The sequence below is a fragment of the Bos indicus x Bos taurus genome, chromosome 20, assembly GCF_003369695.1.
Source record: "Bos indicus x Bos taurus breed Angus x Brahman F1 hybrid chromosome 20, Bos_hybrid_MaternalHap_v2.0, whole genome shotgun sequence".
NCBI lineage: Eukaryota > Metazoa > Chordata > Mammalia > Artiodactyla > Bovidae > Bos > Bos indicus x Bos taurus.
In genome coordinates this window covers 23,076,007-23,091,146 of record NC_040095.1, presented here as the reverse complement: position 1 = coordinate 23,091,146, position 15,140 = coordinate 23,076,007, and the positions used below count along the sequence as shown (strand labels likewise).

Genomic DNA, 15,140 nt, shown 5'->3' with positions numbered 1-15,140 from the left:
AGAAGGAAATGGCAACCCACTCCAGTGTTCTTGCCTGGAGAATCCCAGGGACAGGGGAGCCTGGTGGGCTGCCGACTATGGGGTTGCACAGAGTCGGACACGACTCAAGTGACTTAGCAGCAAAGATGCACTTTAAACAAAATTTTAGCATGTAAGTTAAGCCCATTTTTAGTGTTATTAAATTTTTAAAAGAAAAGAGAAAAAAGGAAAACTCAAGCATGATTATTCCTTACCAAACTTTGGTGTAGTAAAAGTGAATTCTGGACCATCCTTTCCACCTTCATCTGTGTAGGCTGCCATTCGTACCATGTACAGAGTGTCACTAGTCAAAGAGGACAGTGTGTATTCTGTGTGGGAAGAATCCACATTCACAGCTGGAAGAAAGCAGTAAGTGCACTTTAACCAACTACTCTTGCATGGTTTGGCCTATATTTGACATTGGGAGAGTACGAAAAAGGAATCAAACCATATTTCACTAGAAAACAATGTATTTTTAGTAGGATCATGAAGGCAACCATAAAGAATATTTTCACGTATCTCTTTTCTGAGCATAAAATGCTACATTAAGATGTAAAAAACACAAGACGACTTAAATTAGTATTTAAAAGCCTAAGAAAAAACACCTGATTCTTAATAACTGATATAGCTTTATTACCGATTTCATTTCCAATGACGGTTCTATAAAATATAGTATAATTTCTGATAAATCCATTCTGAACATCAATAGGAAGGTGGTCCCACTCTAAGACAGCTTCATTTTTCCCCACTTTTTTTGTCCGAACAGTAGGTCCTCTGGAAGGTGCTGAAACAGAATAAGGTATTTACTAACTGAAAAGCATAAGAATTTAGTAAACCATTAGAACTTGGTAAAATTTCATTATCATGGAATTATTTGAACATAATGAGACATACCCTTATTTAAAAAGCAAAAATGTCTTTGTCAGTACAAAATGCAATGGTTTTTCAAAGAAAGTAGGGCCGGACTTACCAGCTTGTTTAAGGTATGCCTTTATATGCTCGGGGCTTCCTGGTCCATCATCATATACTGGAGTAACTGTTATCAAGTAACATTTGCTCTCTACTAGGTTTCCTAAAGTAAGAATAGTAGATTAAGTAGATTAAGATTTTCTTCCTTATAATGAAAAAAAAAATAACTCTATTGCTTAGTTTTACATTATAGTTTCATGACCACTGAATTTTCTTTTATTTATTCATTTATGTTTTTAAAATTGAAGTACAGTTGATATACAATGTTAATTTCAGGTATACTAAATAATAATTTGACATCTGCTTACATTATGAAATGATTACCACTGAACTTTCTTTTAAAACTACAACTTTTTAAGTAAACATTGCCTTTTGTGTACTAGATTCAAGTTTAACAGAGTAAATATTTATGAAAATAAAAGGTTATTTTTATTCACTTACTGGCAATAAATATTTATACTGTCAATAAAAGTAACAAATGACTGCATTTATATTCAGGATTTATCAAATGGGTCTTTCTTATAGTTTGACAATTGTTGTACATTTTACCTAATTGAGAACTGCCTATGAGCAAGATGTCACTAATCAGAGCTAGGGAAAGCACAAATGGCTGTGGTTGGACTGGTGACTGGGGAAAAAGAGAATTAAGTATTATTTCCCACAACAACAGAATTTTAAAAGAAAAAATTATCTTAAATACTTCCTTTCTTTATAATCTTTCCAAATTTACAAAGTAATCTGTCTTTAGCACACAACAACAAAAAAATGTATTTTTGTTTATAAACTGCAGTTTACACCTTCAACAGGAACTTACATTTCCTTAACTGTTTATTCATGAAGTTATATATGCTTCTTTGTCTTCATAAACAGAGTCATTTTCTTAATGATTCAATATTATCAGGAAGATAATTTTTATATTCTGCTTATACAGTGATGTTTTACCAGGCCTACTGAGCTCTGTGGGAATACATGCACAAACTGAAGGTCTCCAGAGCCTTTGCTCTATTGTCCAGCTACTGTCCAGCTAGGGCTTCCCAGGTGGCACCAGTGGTAAAGAATCTGCCTGCCAGTGCAGGAGATGCAAGAGATGGGGGTTCAGTCCCAGGGTGGGGAAGAGCTGGAGGAGGAAATGGCAACCCACCCTGGAGAATTCCATGGATAGAGGAGCCTGGTGTGCTACAGTCCAGGAGGTCGCAGAGTCCGACATGACTGAGCATGTATGCCATCCATGGTCCAGTTATTAGCAATCTATTTCCTCTCTAGCTCTACTTTGCTTTTACTTGGACAAGACTGATAAACTAGACAAGTGGGATTAGTAAAATTATACGTTAAATAATGGGTTGCTGCTGCTGCTGCTAAGTCGCTTCAGTCGTGTCCGACTCTGTGCGACCCCACAGATGGAAGCCCACCAGGCTCCCCCGTCCCTGGGATTCTCCAGGCAAGAACACTGGAGTGGGTTGCCATTTCCTTCTCCAATGCGTGAAAGTGAAAAGTGAAAGGGAAGTCGCTCAGTTGTGTCCGGCTCTTAGCGACCCCATGGACTGCAGCCTACCAGGCTCCGCCGTTTCATGGGATTTTCCAGGCAAGAGGACTGGAGTGGGGTGCCATTGCCTTCTTCAAAATAATGGGTTAATGAGGGCCAAACAGCCTATGTTATGAATAAAGCTGTTTATGGCTATATATAAACAGTATATTTTTAACACCTTTCCTGTGACTAAATGCAAATGGTAGCTAAATTCTAATGGTTATCCTCTTTACACACATACAAACTGAGTGCTTTGTTTTCTTTTTAAAGTTGTTCTATCACTTTAAAGCTACTTGAAAAGTAGTAACTTGCAATGAGAGCAATCCATACTGGAGCGCTTACTTTCTGTCCTTCATCAGTACTTCCAGTTTAAAAGACAAGAAAATCTAAGTTCTGATTCTGCTTCCCTTGTTCAACAGCTATAAAAAGTTAACAAGCCATCCATATGCTCAGGGAAATTTTTCTCATTAAAGGATGAAGTTAAATCAGGTATAGAGAACATACTAGTTAGGAGCAGAGATTGGATTACCTTGTGTTTTTCTTACTTTACAGTTTTGTGAGAATTCCTTTGATGATCAAAACAACAGGAGAGTATTGCAAGAAGATAGTATTAACCCCGCTTAGCACTGGAGAAGGAAATGGCAACCCACTCCAGTATTCTTGCCTGGAGAATCCCAGGGATGGGGAGCCTGGTGGGCTTACGTCTATGGGGTCGCACAGAGTCGGACACGACTGAAGAGACTTAGCAGCAGTAGCAGTCCATAGACAGACCCTGCAGTTTAGTGAGGTTAATAAGTGTGACTTGCTGAGAGTCTCAAATCTAGTAAACAAGAGTTAACTAGTAAGTAACAATGATAAACTGGAAGTCTTTTCAGTGGACCACAAAGCCTACAAAGCAGAAAAGAATAAGTACAAGAAAAATCTGTCTAAAGAACTAGAGAAGACATCGACTTAAGTGTTTCTAGCAAGATATACCTCTTAAATAGGTGCGATGTACAGTACCATCTTCTTGTTGCCAGTCTGGGATACAGGGCGATTTATCAGATAACACACACCACTCAAGTATGTATCTGTTTACAGATTCGTTTGGAGCAGTCCATTCTACCCAAAGCACGTTATCTTTGGGAAATGCTTTAAGATCGGTTATGGGGTGAGTAGCTTTAAAAAAAAACAAAGTATGAATACTGATATGATAAATGAACATTTAAAACTCTGAAGTTCCAACATTTTACATTCATTTTTATAACCATGTGATCTATCTTGCTATCACGTTTTCGTAGCACATAAGATTAAACTGTATTTACATGAATAAAAGCACTAATTTATAAAGTCAATTTATTTTCAAACGTTAATTCCTTTCCCAAAATTCTGCAAGTATTTTGTGTATATAAGTTGCATTTTCTTCTTCTTTGAAAGCTCCAGATAAAGTTACAGAAAAACAATATATTTAAGTTAAATGTATATAATAGGTACCTCAAACCTAAAAAATATATTTTTTTAAAAAGACAATCATAAAATGCTTAAACGAACTAAGTAGCTTAGTGCAAAGTTTAAGTGAACCACAAAATGATGGAACAGTTTGGCTGCTGATTGATTTCTAAAAATTTAACCACCATAGATACTGAGAACATAGTCTTAGGATACTGATGTTTTTACAGGAGTCCTGTCCATACCTAACTACCCTTTACCATTCGTAAGTGAGGCTCCATCTTAGGGACAAACCTTGAAAATCCCAGGCAGGGATAGTTAAAACAGACGCGTCTGATTTGCCAACAAGATTTCTTGCTGTCAGAGTTGCTACGTAGCGATCATTTGTGAGGTTTACTGTCAGTTTTGTGTCTTTAACTGTGTAATTTTGTGAATGTGATTTCCACTTTGTGAGAGTCACTTCATAATCCAAAATTTTTCCATTAGCTTCAAAAGGAGGCAATGTCTGTAATAAAACAATTTACTTTTAAAACATATTTCATAAATCTTGAATAAAGGTAATGTTTTTCTTCATGTTCACAAATTCTATTATGTCAAATCTCTGAATATTTAATTGCAAGGGGCTGGCAACCTTACTTTGAACTCACTACTAAAGGGAAACTACTTCACATCGAATGAAGAGTAAAAGCATGGCTTCAGCGAAGAGGGAAAGTAGCACCATTCTGTTAGCTATTAGTTCTTGATACAATTCTTCACTGATGGTATGCTGGCCTAAACTATTTTAAGTCTGAATATTTTTCTTTCTACCTTATTTTAGCATGATCCACTCATGACCATTTATGGAGTGCACAACAACTTTATTTCCTATTACCAGCATACATTCTGACTACCCCAAATGTTAATTATTTTTTATGAGGCACTGAGGAAAGTTCGATAAAACACAGGCCCCTTATAGAACTTTCACAGAATGATGCTGAAATATCTATGAGGTATCACTGGCAGTTTATGAACCTTTTTTTTTTAGTATACATAAAGCTTTGCATTTTTATTAAAGTTATCAAATACTATTTGATACCAAAAATTAAGCCCCATCCATGATACCATATAAAATATATTTATATGAGATAAAAGGATACAGTCAATATTTTTTTCTTACCTTCCATTTGAGTTGTATAGATCTAGTGCCGTGAGCATGAGACGGCTCTATCTTATACCAGAAATTTGGTGCCTTGGATGGTCCTAAAGAAATGATATAAAATTTTTAAAATAAAAGTTTCTATTATAACAAGATAAGCTAAAATCCTAGAAATTATTCTCTTACTTTATTTTTAATATTCTTGCCCTTCAATGATATGGTGTCTTTATTTCTTTCTTTACACCAGCATTTTCCCACCTCAGCATATGTCTTGGACTTCACACCTTTAATCAGGGTGATAGCTTGACAATTTAGATTATATTGCAATTCTTTAGTAATCTTAAAACTGTGAAGGTACAAATATATCCTAAGCAATAACCAAAGATGCATCACTTTCTTATTGCTAAAAGTCAAACTGAAATATATTTAAATACATGTGTACGATCCCTAAATGAATATATTTAAGGATATAAGACAAAATAAATGGAGTAAGCATAGTATTAAGTTTATTACCTTATAGTGGGAGTCAATGTAATGGAATATAATATAAATAAATTCACAGAATTGTTGTAATAATCACCAACCATGTGAAAAAGCACTTTACAAAACATCAAATCTGATTGCTAATTAGGTTTTAAAAATTCAAAAATTTTATAATTGCAAAATATGGCATTAAATAGAATAAAAAACAATCTGAGTAAAATATAAGCAGTGTTGTGCTGACCATGAAGAAGTTAACTACAGTTGGACAAAACAAAGAGGAAAGGCACACCAGGAAGGCTGGGGGAAAACCTGCTGGTACAGGGGCTTTGAACAGATACATACATGAGTACAGTGCAGTATCCCGGAAGAATAAAGAACACAAAGCTATACAGGAAATTTTAGAGGCTAGAAATGGTCAAAAAACTGTGATGTTTTTTAATATCAGATGTTAAAAAAAAACTCTTGCTTCTTTCACTAATTTGAAGAAATGCATAATCCAATTGTTCATAGCTTTTTGGACACCAGGAAATCTCTTTTGATTTGACAAAGGTTATGTGCCATCTCTTCAGAAAATGCACACAAGTAGGAACCCCAATATTTTGTCTACATCTTAAAGTAGTTTAGGAACTCCCCCAAACTGATCAACGTACTTTTAAACTCTTCAAGAATACCAGTTTCAAAATACCTAGCCAAGACAAAGGTATCTGACTCCCAAACCAGCAAGAGTAGATTACTTTCTTTCTTGGCATTTTTCAGAATAAGAGAAAATTTGTGGTGGAGAATGGTACTTTAATTTTCTGCCTTTGACATTCTCAATTCACATAACTTTCATGAAACCTTTGGCAGAGCTCTGTGGAAGTGAAGGGATTTAGGAGATAGGGAAGGTTTCAAAGTCATAGCCGCTGCCACTGACACCTCAAGAGGGTGACCGTGACAAGAAAATGTTTAGAAAAAAATCTGTATTCCATAGGATTATTTCAATTAAAGGCTAACTGCTTTATAATATTGTGTTGGTTTCTGCCATGTATCAATCTGTATAAATCAGCCATAAGTACACACGTCCTTTCCCTCTGGTACCTTGCTCCCACCTCCCACCCCATCCCACTCCTCTGGATTGTCACAGAGCACTGGTTTAAACTCCCTAAGTCATTCAGCCAATCCCCACTGGTGATCTGTTTTCTACATGGTAGCATATATATTTCCATGCTACTCTCTCCATTCGTCCAGCCCTCTCCTTCTCCCTGGTGGCCACAAGTCTGTTCTCTTATGTCTGCATCTCCATTGCTGCCCTGCAGATAGATTCATCAGTACCATCTTTCTAGATTCCATATGTATGTGTTAATATACAACATTTTTCTCTTTCTGACTTATTTCATTCTGTATAATAGGCTCTAGGTTCATTCACCTCATTAGAACGGACTCAAATGTGTTCCTTTTTATGGCCGAGTAATATTCCATTGCATACATGTACCACAGCTTCTTTATCCATTCATCGATGGACATCTAGGTTGCTTCCATGTCCTTGCTACTGTAAATCATGCTGCAATGAACACTGGGGTACATGTGTCTTTTTCAATAATAGTCTTCTCAGGGTATATGCCAGTAATGGGATTGTTGGGTCATACGGTAGTTTTATTCCTAGTTTTTAAAGGAATCCCCATATTGTCCTCCATAGTGGGCTGTATCAATTTGCATTCCCATCAACAGTGCAAGAGGGTTCCCTTTTCTCCACACCCTCTCCAGCATTTACTGTTTGTAGATTTTTTTGATGATGGCGATTCTGACTGGTATGAGGTGACTTCTCATTGTAATTTTAAATTTTGACTTGCATTCCTCTAATAATGAGTGATGTTAAGCATCTTTGCATGTATTTATCAGCCATCTGTACGTCTTTGGTGAAATGTCTGCTTAGGTCTTCTGCCCACTTTCTGATTGGGTTGTTTTCCTGGTATTGAGTTGCATGAGCTGCTTGGTTATTTTTGAGATTAATCCTTTGTCAGTTGTTTCATTTGCTATTATTTTCCCCCATTCTGAGGGCTGCCTTTTCGCCGTGTTTTTAGTTTCTTTTGCTGTACAAAAACTTTTAATTAGGTCCCACTTGTTTTTATTTCCATTATTTAAGGAAGTAGGTCATAGAGGATCTTGCTTTGATTTATGTTAAAAGAGTGTTTTGCCTATGTTTTCCTCTAAGAGTTTCATAGTTTCTGGTCTTACATTTAGGTCTTTAATTCATTCTGAGTTTATTTTTCTGTATGGTGTTAGGAAGTGTTCCAATTTCATTCTTTTTCAGGTAGTTGTCTAGTTTTCCCAGCACCACTTATTGAAGAGACTATCTTTTCTCCATTGTACATCTTTGCCTCCTTTGTCAAAGATAAGGTGCCCATAGGTGCGTGTGTTTATCTCTAGGCTTTTTATCTTCTTTCATCAGTCTGTATTTCTGTTTTTGTGCCAGTACCATACCGTCATGACAACTGTGTTTGAGTCTCCTTTTCCCAGCCTTTAGGGTTGTATTCCTTCTTCCTTTTGGTTTCTGCCCTTTGTGGGTGAGGTTGTTCCAGTGGTATGCTTTATGTTGGGAAGGACTTGTGCCTGCCTTCTGAGGGGAGGAGGTGAATTTTTTTTCCTCTGATGGGCAGGGCTGTGTAAGGTGGTATTCTCGGGTATCTGTGGGAAGCTGGTCTGCTGATGACTGGGTTTGTTTTTGTTTTGCTTGTTCTTTGGGTGAAGAATCCTGTACTGGGTGCTGCTGGGTCCTGGATACAGGTGGAAGTCTTCATGGGAATTCTCACGGATTAATACTTCGTGGGGTCAGGAGTTCTTTGGCAGTCTAGGGTCCTGGATGCAACCCTCTCACTCCAAAAGCTCAGGGCCTGATATCTGGCCAGGGAATCAAGACTCCATAAGCCATTTATTATGGCATTAAAGAGGACTGAAACAAACACAGGGCTTCCCAGGTGGCTCAGATGGTAAAGAATTTGCCTTCAATGTAGGAGACCCAGGTTCTATCCCTGGGTCGGGAAGATCCCCTGGAGAAGAGCATGGCAACCCACTCCAGTATTCTTTCCTGGAGAATCCTATGGACACAAGACTCTGGCAGGCTACAGTTTCATGGGGTCACACAGAGTCGGACATGACTGAGTGACTTTCACTTTCACAACACACACACAAAACAGAAAACAAAACAAGAAACAAAAAATGAATCCCAAACAGTAAATACAAAATCAGACAAATGTCAAAGACAAAGGTGCGTGCACACACGCACATGCAGAACAGTCCAAAGAAAAGAAAATATAAGAGAGTGACCTGGTGGTGAACAAAGGAAAGCAACAATGGTATCGACCAATTAAAAACAAAACACAAATCAGAAAACAAGACGAAGCAGACTGCCAACTGGGGAATAAAGCAAAAAAAGAAAACCAAAACAGACTAATGAACAGGGTGAAAGAAAAGGAAGGCAAAAGATAGAAAAGCAAAGTTAAATAGAAGTATGTTTTTAAAAAGGTTTATATATATTAAAGAATATACCAGGAAAAGAACAACAAGAAAAATAAACAAGCAAAACAATTTTTAAAAGAAAAAAACCCATAAAACTGCAAAAAGACAACACAGACGTAGAAGTATATAAAGGAAATATAAAGTGTGATTAAAAAAAAAGTTCTCCAAAGCTTAGAGTTAATAAAATGGACCACCACAGCAATAGGGGAAAAAAAAAATCCAGAACCAACTACAGAATGAATCAGAATAATAAAAAATGTTTTTCTCTGATCTCAACTGTCAGCATCCTTTCCCTCACTATGAATCACCTCTGCCTCCCTAGGATGCCCTCCAATATCCGGCTGGTCTCTGGACCTGCTGTGGGGACAGCTCAGACTCTATAATCTGGCCCTATTCCTGAATGTTCTTACCTCCAATGTCCACAGCTGCCAGAGTGAGGCATTTTCTTTTGTGGGAGTTCTCATTCTCCTTTTATATATTCCGTACACACAGAGTCTGCCTACTTGACTGTGTAGGTTTAATCTGCAGCTTGTACAGCTGGTGGAAAGGTGAAAGGTTTTCAATCCTCTTCCTTAGCCACACTGCCCCCACAGTTCAACTGTGGTTTTATCCCTTCCTCTGAATATGAGTCGTCCACAGGAGTCTGCTCCTGAGGCTGCCTTGGAGGACTTGGGTCTGCCTCAGTGAGGACCGGGTGTAGAGGTGCTTCGATTATGGGGACCCTGGCAGTGCCAGGAACGTAGGGGAGCTGGTAGTCACAGGTACAGGAGATATAGTGCTCTTAGGGTTTTTCTAGCCTCTGGCCACTCTGCCCCAGAGAGGATAAAGCATGGAGGTGGTGAGGCTACTTGGATTATGGGGACCTTGGCAGCACAGGGGAGCCTGTGGCCATGGACACAGGAGGTATGTTAGGGTTTTTTCAAGCCTCTGGCAGCTCTGCCCCAGTAGGGATCAAGTGTGCAGGTAGCACAGTTGCTTGGATTGTGAGGACCCTTGAAAGGTTGTTGCTGAGCCATGAAAGACGCAAGGATTCTTGGCCTCCAGAGGAGAGGAATTCAATCCAGGGCCAGTAATGAGGCTTGATCACTCAGAGCTTTTGTATAATAAAGTTTTATTAAAGTATAAAAGAGACAGAAGACTTCTGACATAGACATCAGAAGGGGGCAGAAACAGTGCTCCCTTGCTGGTCTTTAGCAGGAAGTTCTATATATATACTTACTAGCAGGCTACTAATTAGAGAAAGGAAATGTCTCAAAACTTGAGAGAATGGCACCAGACCCCTCACCCACAACATTCATTCTGAGATAACACTGGCACAAGGTGAGTCATCCTGGGCCTTAAAATGATTGACACGAGTCTTGAAGAAACGCAGGTTTCCAAACAAATACATAGTCTCATTAACATAGATTAGGAGAACAATTGTATGAGTAAAACATACCGGTTTGTTGAGCCATTATCGGGTGTGTGTGTGTGTGTGTGTGTGTGCGCGCACGCGCGCGCGCATGCGTGCTTAGTCGCTCAGTCATTTCCGACTCTTGCAACCCACTGACTAGCCTGCCAGGCTCCTTTGTCCATGGGCTTCTCCGGGCAATACTGGAGTGCGTTGCCATTTCCTTCTCCAGGTGATCTTCCCAACCCAGGAATCGAACCCAAGTCTCCTGCATTGCAGGTAGATTCTCTACCAACTAAGCTGTGAGGGAAGCCATATATATATACATATACATACACAAAATGTATAATTTTGTATAGAGAAGGGAAAAAAAATCCTGTCACTTGTAATTTGTTTCCTCCTGCCACTTGAGAGGAAAAATGTCTGACTCGTGCAGCCTATTTCCTCCGTCTGGAGACCCCCAGCCTTCCTGCGTGTTACCCTCTCACCCTGGAGGCACAAAGTGCGCAGAGATGCCAGGTGCCTCAGGTGCAGGAGCTGTGGCACTATTACGAGTTTTTTTCTAACCTCTCATGGCCTGTAGCCTCAAAGGGCCTCCCTGGCTGGTCCTTTCCTTGTTTCTTGGCAAAGAAGGCACTCAGAGGTCCCCCCAGGGTGGTGATGAAGTGTGAAAGTATTAGTCGCTCAATCATGTCTGACTCTGCAATCCATGGACAGTAGCCCACTGTGTTCCTCTATCCATGGAATTCTCCAGGCAAGCATACTGGAGGGGCTTGTCATTCCCTTCTTCAGGCAATCTTCCCAACCCAGGAATTGAACCCAGGTCTCCAGCATAACAGGCAGATACTTTACTGTCTGAGCCACCAGGGAAGCTGGCTGGGGTGCTTCTCTGTTGCTTAGTGTGTCAGGCACTCAAAGGGCCACCCTCTCTGGGTTCTTTCTCTGTTGTTCAGCTGACATGTGGAGACAGAGACACTACAGTGATGGCTCCATCCCCTGCATGTGACTCAGCAGTGTCACCTTACCTCCATGACTACCTGACTTTCCTCCAAAGGCAATCCCCTCTGCAATCTCCTCCCTCACATCCCCAGGGGCCATCTGCAATCAACAGCAGACCTCACCCTGGGATTGCTCCCCAATCCCTACATTTCAGCTCCCAGCTACCACGCATTCCAGAGGACTTGCACTCCTGTCTGGGATACATATGGATGTGGCAAGGATCGTCTGTGTGGTTCTCACTCCATTCAGACTGTCACAGATCAACTGCTGCACTCTCTAACAGCCTCAAATGCTTCCCTGCATCCCAAACAATGCCCCAAATGTGGTGATCTGACCCCTGCTTCAGTTCCCTCACCCTCCAAGTACAGGTCCAGCCTGCTTACTCTCCTCTCTCTCACTTCCTTCTTTGGTCTTGCCAAGTTTTGTGTGGATCTATACATTCGTTTCCAGGGATCAGGGACTCCTGCCTGCTCTCAGCTGGTGTTCTAAAAGATCTTCTGAATCTGAAGATGTATTCCTGAAACATTTGTGGAGGTGTCCACTACTCCTCTGCCATCTTGTCTTCCCCCCTCCATAGGATTATTTCTTGATGGTTATAGATGAAATTAGTAACATCAGATGCTTTGGGGAAGGAATCTTACTTCATATTGTATATCCTTTTATGCCTTTTGGATTCTACCTATATGCCTTGTATTATCATGAAAAACAAAGGGAAAATGAAAATAAACCAACTGATTAAAATGCAATGATACTTTTTCAGGGGCTTATTAAGTACTGATAAAAAAATGAATAAAAACTACAGTACAGCTATCTTTTTGATAGTGAAGGTCTAACGCACATTTTGGTAGGTAATATGATTTTAAAGACTCAGGATATGATCCTCTAGTTAGAGATATTTCGAGACTACTCTCCTTTAATAAAATGTTCTGGATTTACCAACTATTAATGGTTTTCTCATTGTAGCTAAGATACCATTCCACAATTTCCTTTAATTATATTAAATAGATTTGTACTATCAATAATGTATATTAAATTTTATATCTTGAGGTCCTTTAAAAAGTATAAAATATCAGTTTGAATAAAATGATCACAAAAGATGTAATGAAGTCTATATTATTAAAAGTAGATAAAATTTATAGTCAAAATTCAAAAATTTTTTTCTTTATATATTTATTTACTTACTATCTTCATATGTGATACCACTTGCTTCTTCACTCCAGTCACTCCAATATCCTTTACCATCTTCCTTCATACAACGAATCCTAAACACATATTCTGTAAAAGGTTTAAGGTCCTGAACAGTGAATGAAGATCGGGTAGATGATGTATCTTCAGGAGGAACCTGAAAACAAAGCAAATTGACCAACAAAAAAATCCAGAGGTATTTATTACAGATCTTCTAAGTTGCCTAATATTTAGAAGCTAATATATGAAACAAGCCTAATAACTAATGAAAAAAGACTAATTTGACTCAAGCTCTGCAGAGAAATAAATTCAAGTGAAAAAAGCAGTCAAAATTAGTAAAACTTAATAGGTTTGGGAAATATGGAAACAAGTATTATTAATCTTCTCATCCTTTTTTTATTTCTTTCTTCTATGCTCCTATAACACTCATGGTCTTAACAGGAAAAAGAGAAATTCCAATTAAAATTTAATTCAAGGAGGGTTTAATAAAGGAAATATGAGCAGAGTGTAGGAAACCTTATTAGATAGTACAGGCAGTACTCTGGGGCTTAGTGGTGTTACCACCTTTAGAATCAAAGGGAAGAGGGGTGGTACCAGAACCTGGAAGAACAGGGTCACAAAGGGTTAACTTGAGAGAAATAGTGACTTTAGGTTGAGACAGGAAAGCTTTAGGGAGGAAGCAGCGCAAAAAATATGATCTCACTTCTCTCTCTCCTCCCTCTTGCCAAGACCCCTCCACAACCAACAAATAAAATCCATACAGGTCTGCATCCCAAGACAAACAGTAGGTGAAGAAAGGTAGAATATAAATCTAGATGGGCAAAAGGAAGATATTCAGCCCAATTATGAAAAACAAAAGCTATCTTTGTAGATAAACTTGATTTTCAGAAAAAAAGAGTAGACTAAACACAGATTTAGTGATTTCCCTGGTGGCTCAGGCAGTAAAGCGTCTGCCTACAATACAGGAGACCGAGGTTCGATCCCTAGGTCAGGAGGATCCCCTGGAGAAGGAAATGGCAACCTACTTCAGTATTCTTGCCTGGAGAATTTCATGGACAGAGGATCCTGGCAGGCCCCAGTCCATGGGATCGCAAAGAGTAGGACACAACTGAGCAACTTCACTTCACTTCACTTCAAACATAAATAACAGGTTCCTTCTACCACTCTGAGATTTCAATATTGAATACAAAATGTGTCAGTCTTTTTTATACAAGTGAATTAAGATTCTATGATATTGAAAAAATTTTGAAGAACTTCTGGTATATATCTTCTCTGTACAATCCTCATGTACAACATGAAGCTAATCCACTTTAGTTTGTTGCTTTTTCTGATTGTATTCTGAGTCCATGTGGAATGGAGGACAGAAGCAGGAAGGTCACGGGCTCAATTCCCTTCGGAGCTCAATTCCCTTCGGAGCTCATTATTGCAACCAGAGAAACAAAGCAAAGGCATACTGTTAATGATAAATGGAGTTACAACAGAGAGTAGTATGCAGATCTCAATGTTATGATGATAACCTTTTAAATTAAAAGCTCCTAGTATTTCTTCTGCTTATAACATCATCTGTTATAAGATGGGTGGTGGTGGTGGTATTCAGTCACTAAGTCGGATCCGACTCTTTGCAACCCCATGGGCTATAGTATACCAGGCTTCCCTGTCCTTCACTATCTCCTGAAGTTTGCTCAAATTCATGTCCACCAAGTCAATGATGCCATCCAATCATCTCATCCTCTGTTACCGCCTTCTCTTCCTGCTTTCAATCTTTCCTAGCATCAGGGTCTTTTCCAGTTGAGTTGGCTCTTCACATCAAGGTGGCCAAAATACTGGAGCTTCAGCTTCAGCATCAGTCCTTCCAATGAATATTCAGGGTTGATTTCCTTTAGGATTGACTGGTTTGATCTCCTTGCAGTTCAAGGGACTCTCAAGAGTCTTCTCCAGCACCACAGTTTGAAAGGATCAATACTTTGGTGCTCAGCCTTCTTTTATGGTCCAACTCTTACATCTGTATGTGACTAGTGGAAAAACTATAGCTTTGACTAGATGGACCTTTGTTAGCAAAATGATGTCTGCTTTTTAATATACTGTCTAGGTTTGTGATAGCTTTTCTTCCAAAGAGCAAGTGTCTTCTAATTTCATGGCTGCAGTCACCATCCACAGTGATTTTGGAGCCTAAGAAAATAAAATCTGCTACTGTTTCCATTTTTTCCCTGTCTATTTGCCATGAAGTGACATGACCAGATGCCATGATCTTAGGTTTATGAATGCTGAGTTTTAAGCCAGCTTGTTCACTCTTCTTTTTCACCTTCATCAACAGGTTCTTAAGTTCCTCTATCTGCATATCTGAGGTGGTTGTTATTTCTCCCAGCAATCTTGATTTCAGTTGGTGACACATCCAGTCCAGCATTTCACATGATGTGAAAGAAAGTTAAAAGTAAAGTGGTAGTTGCCCAGTCGTGTCCAGCTTTGCGACCCCACGGACTGTAGCCTATCAGGCTCTTCTGTCTATGGAATTC

At 39.0% G+C, this 15,140-nt stretch overlaps 1 protein-coding gene across 2 annotated transcripts in view; it reads right to left on the bottom strand.

Annotated features, from left to right (window-relative positions):
* The window catches only part of IL6ST (interleukin 6 signal transducer), a 61,732-nt gene that overhangs the window by 13,792 nt on the left and 32,800 nt on the right, over positions 1–15,140 (bottom strand). Inside the window, exons 1-9 of one of the 2 annotated variants that reach the window (XM_027520477.1) lie at positions 12,625–12,684; positions 12,056–12,063; positions 10,600–10,634; positions 5,097–5,179; positions 4,235–4,445; positions 3,488–3,670; positions 989–1,090; positions 656–802; positions 234–374 (exon numbers count right to left, since the gene is read on the bottom strand). In XM_027520477.1, the coding sequence (XP_027376278.1) occupies positions 234–374; positions 656–802; positions 989–1,090; positions 3,488–3,670; positions 4,235–4,445; positions 5,097–5,179; positions 10,600–10,634; positions 12,056–12,063; positions 12,625–12,684 (970 nt within the window). Of the gene's footprint in view, positions 1–233; positions 375–655; positions 803–988; positions 1,091–3,487; positions 3,671–4,234; positions 4,446–5,096; positions 5,180–10,599; positions 10,635–12,055; positions 12,064–12,624; positions 12,785–15,140 lie in introns of those variants that run through there. The other variant, XM_027520476.1, reaches the window with a different exon arrangement.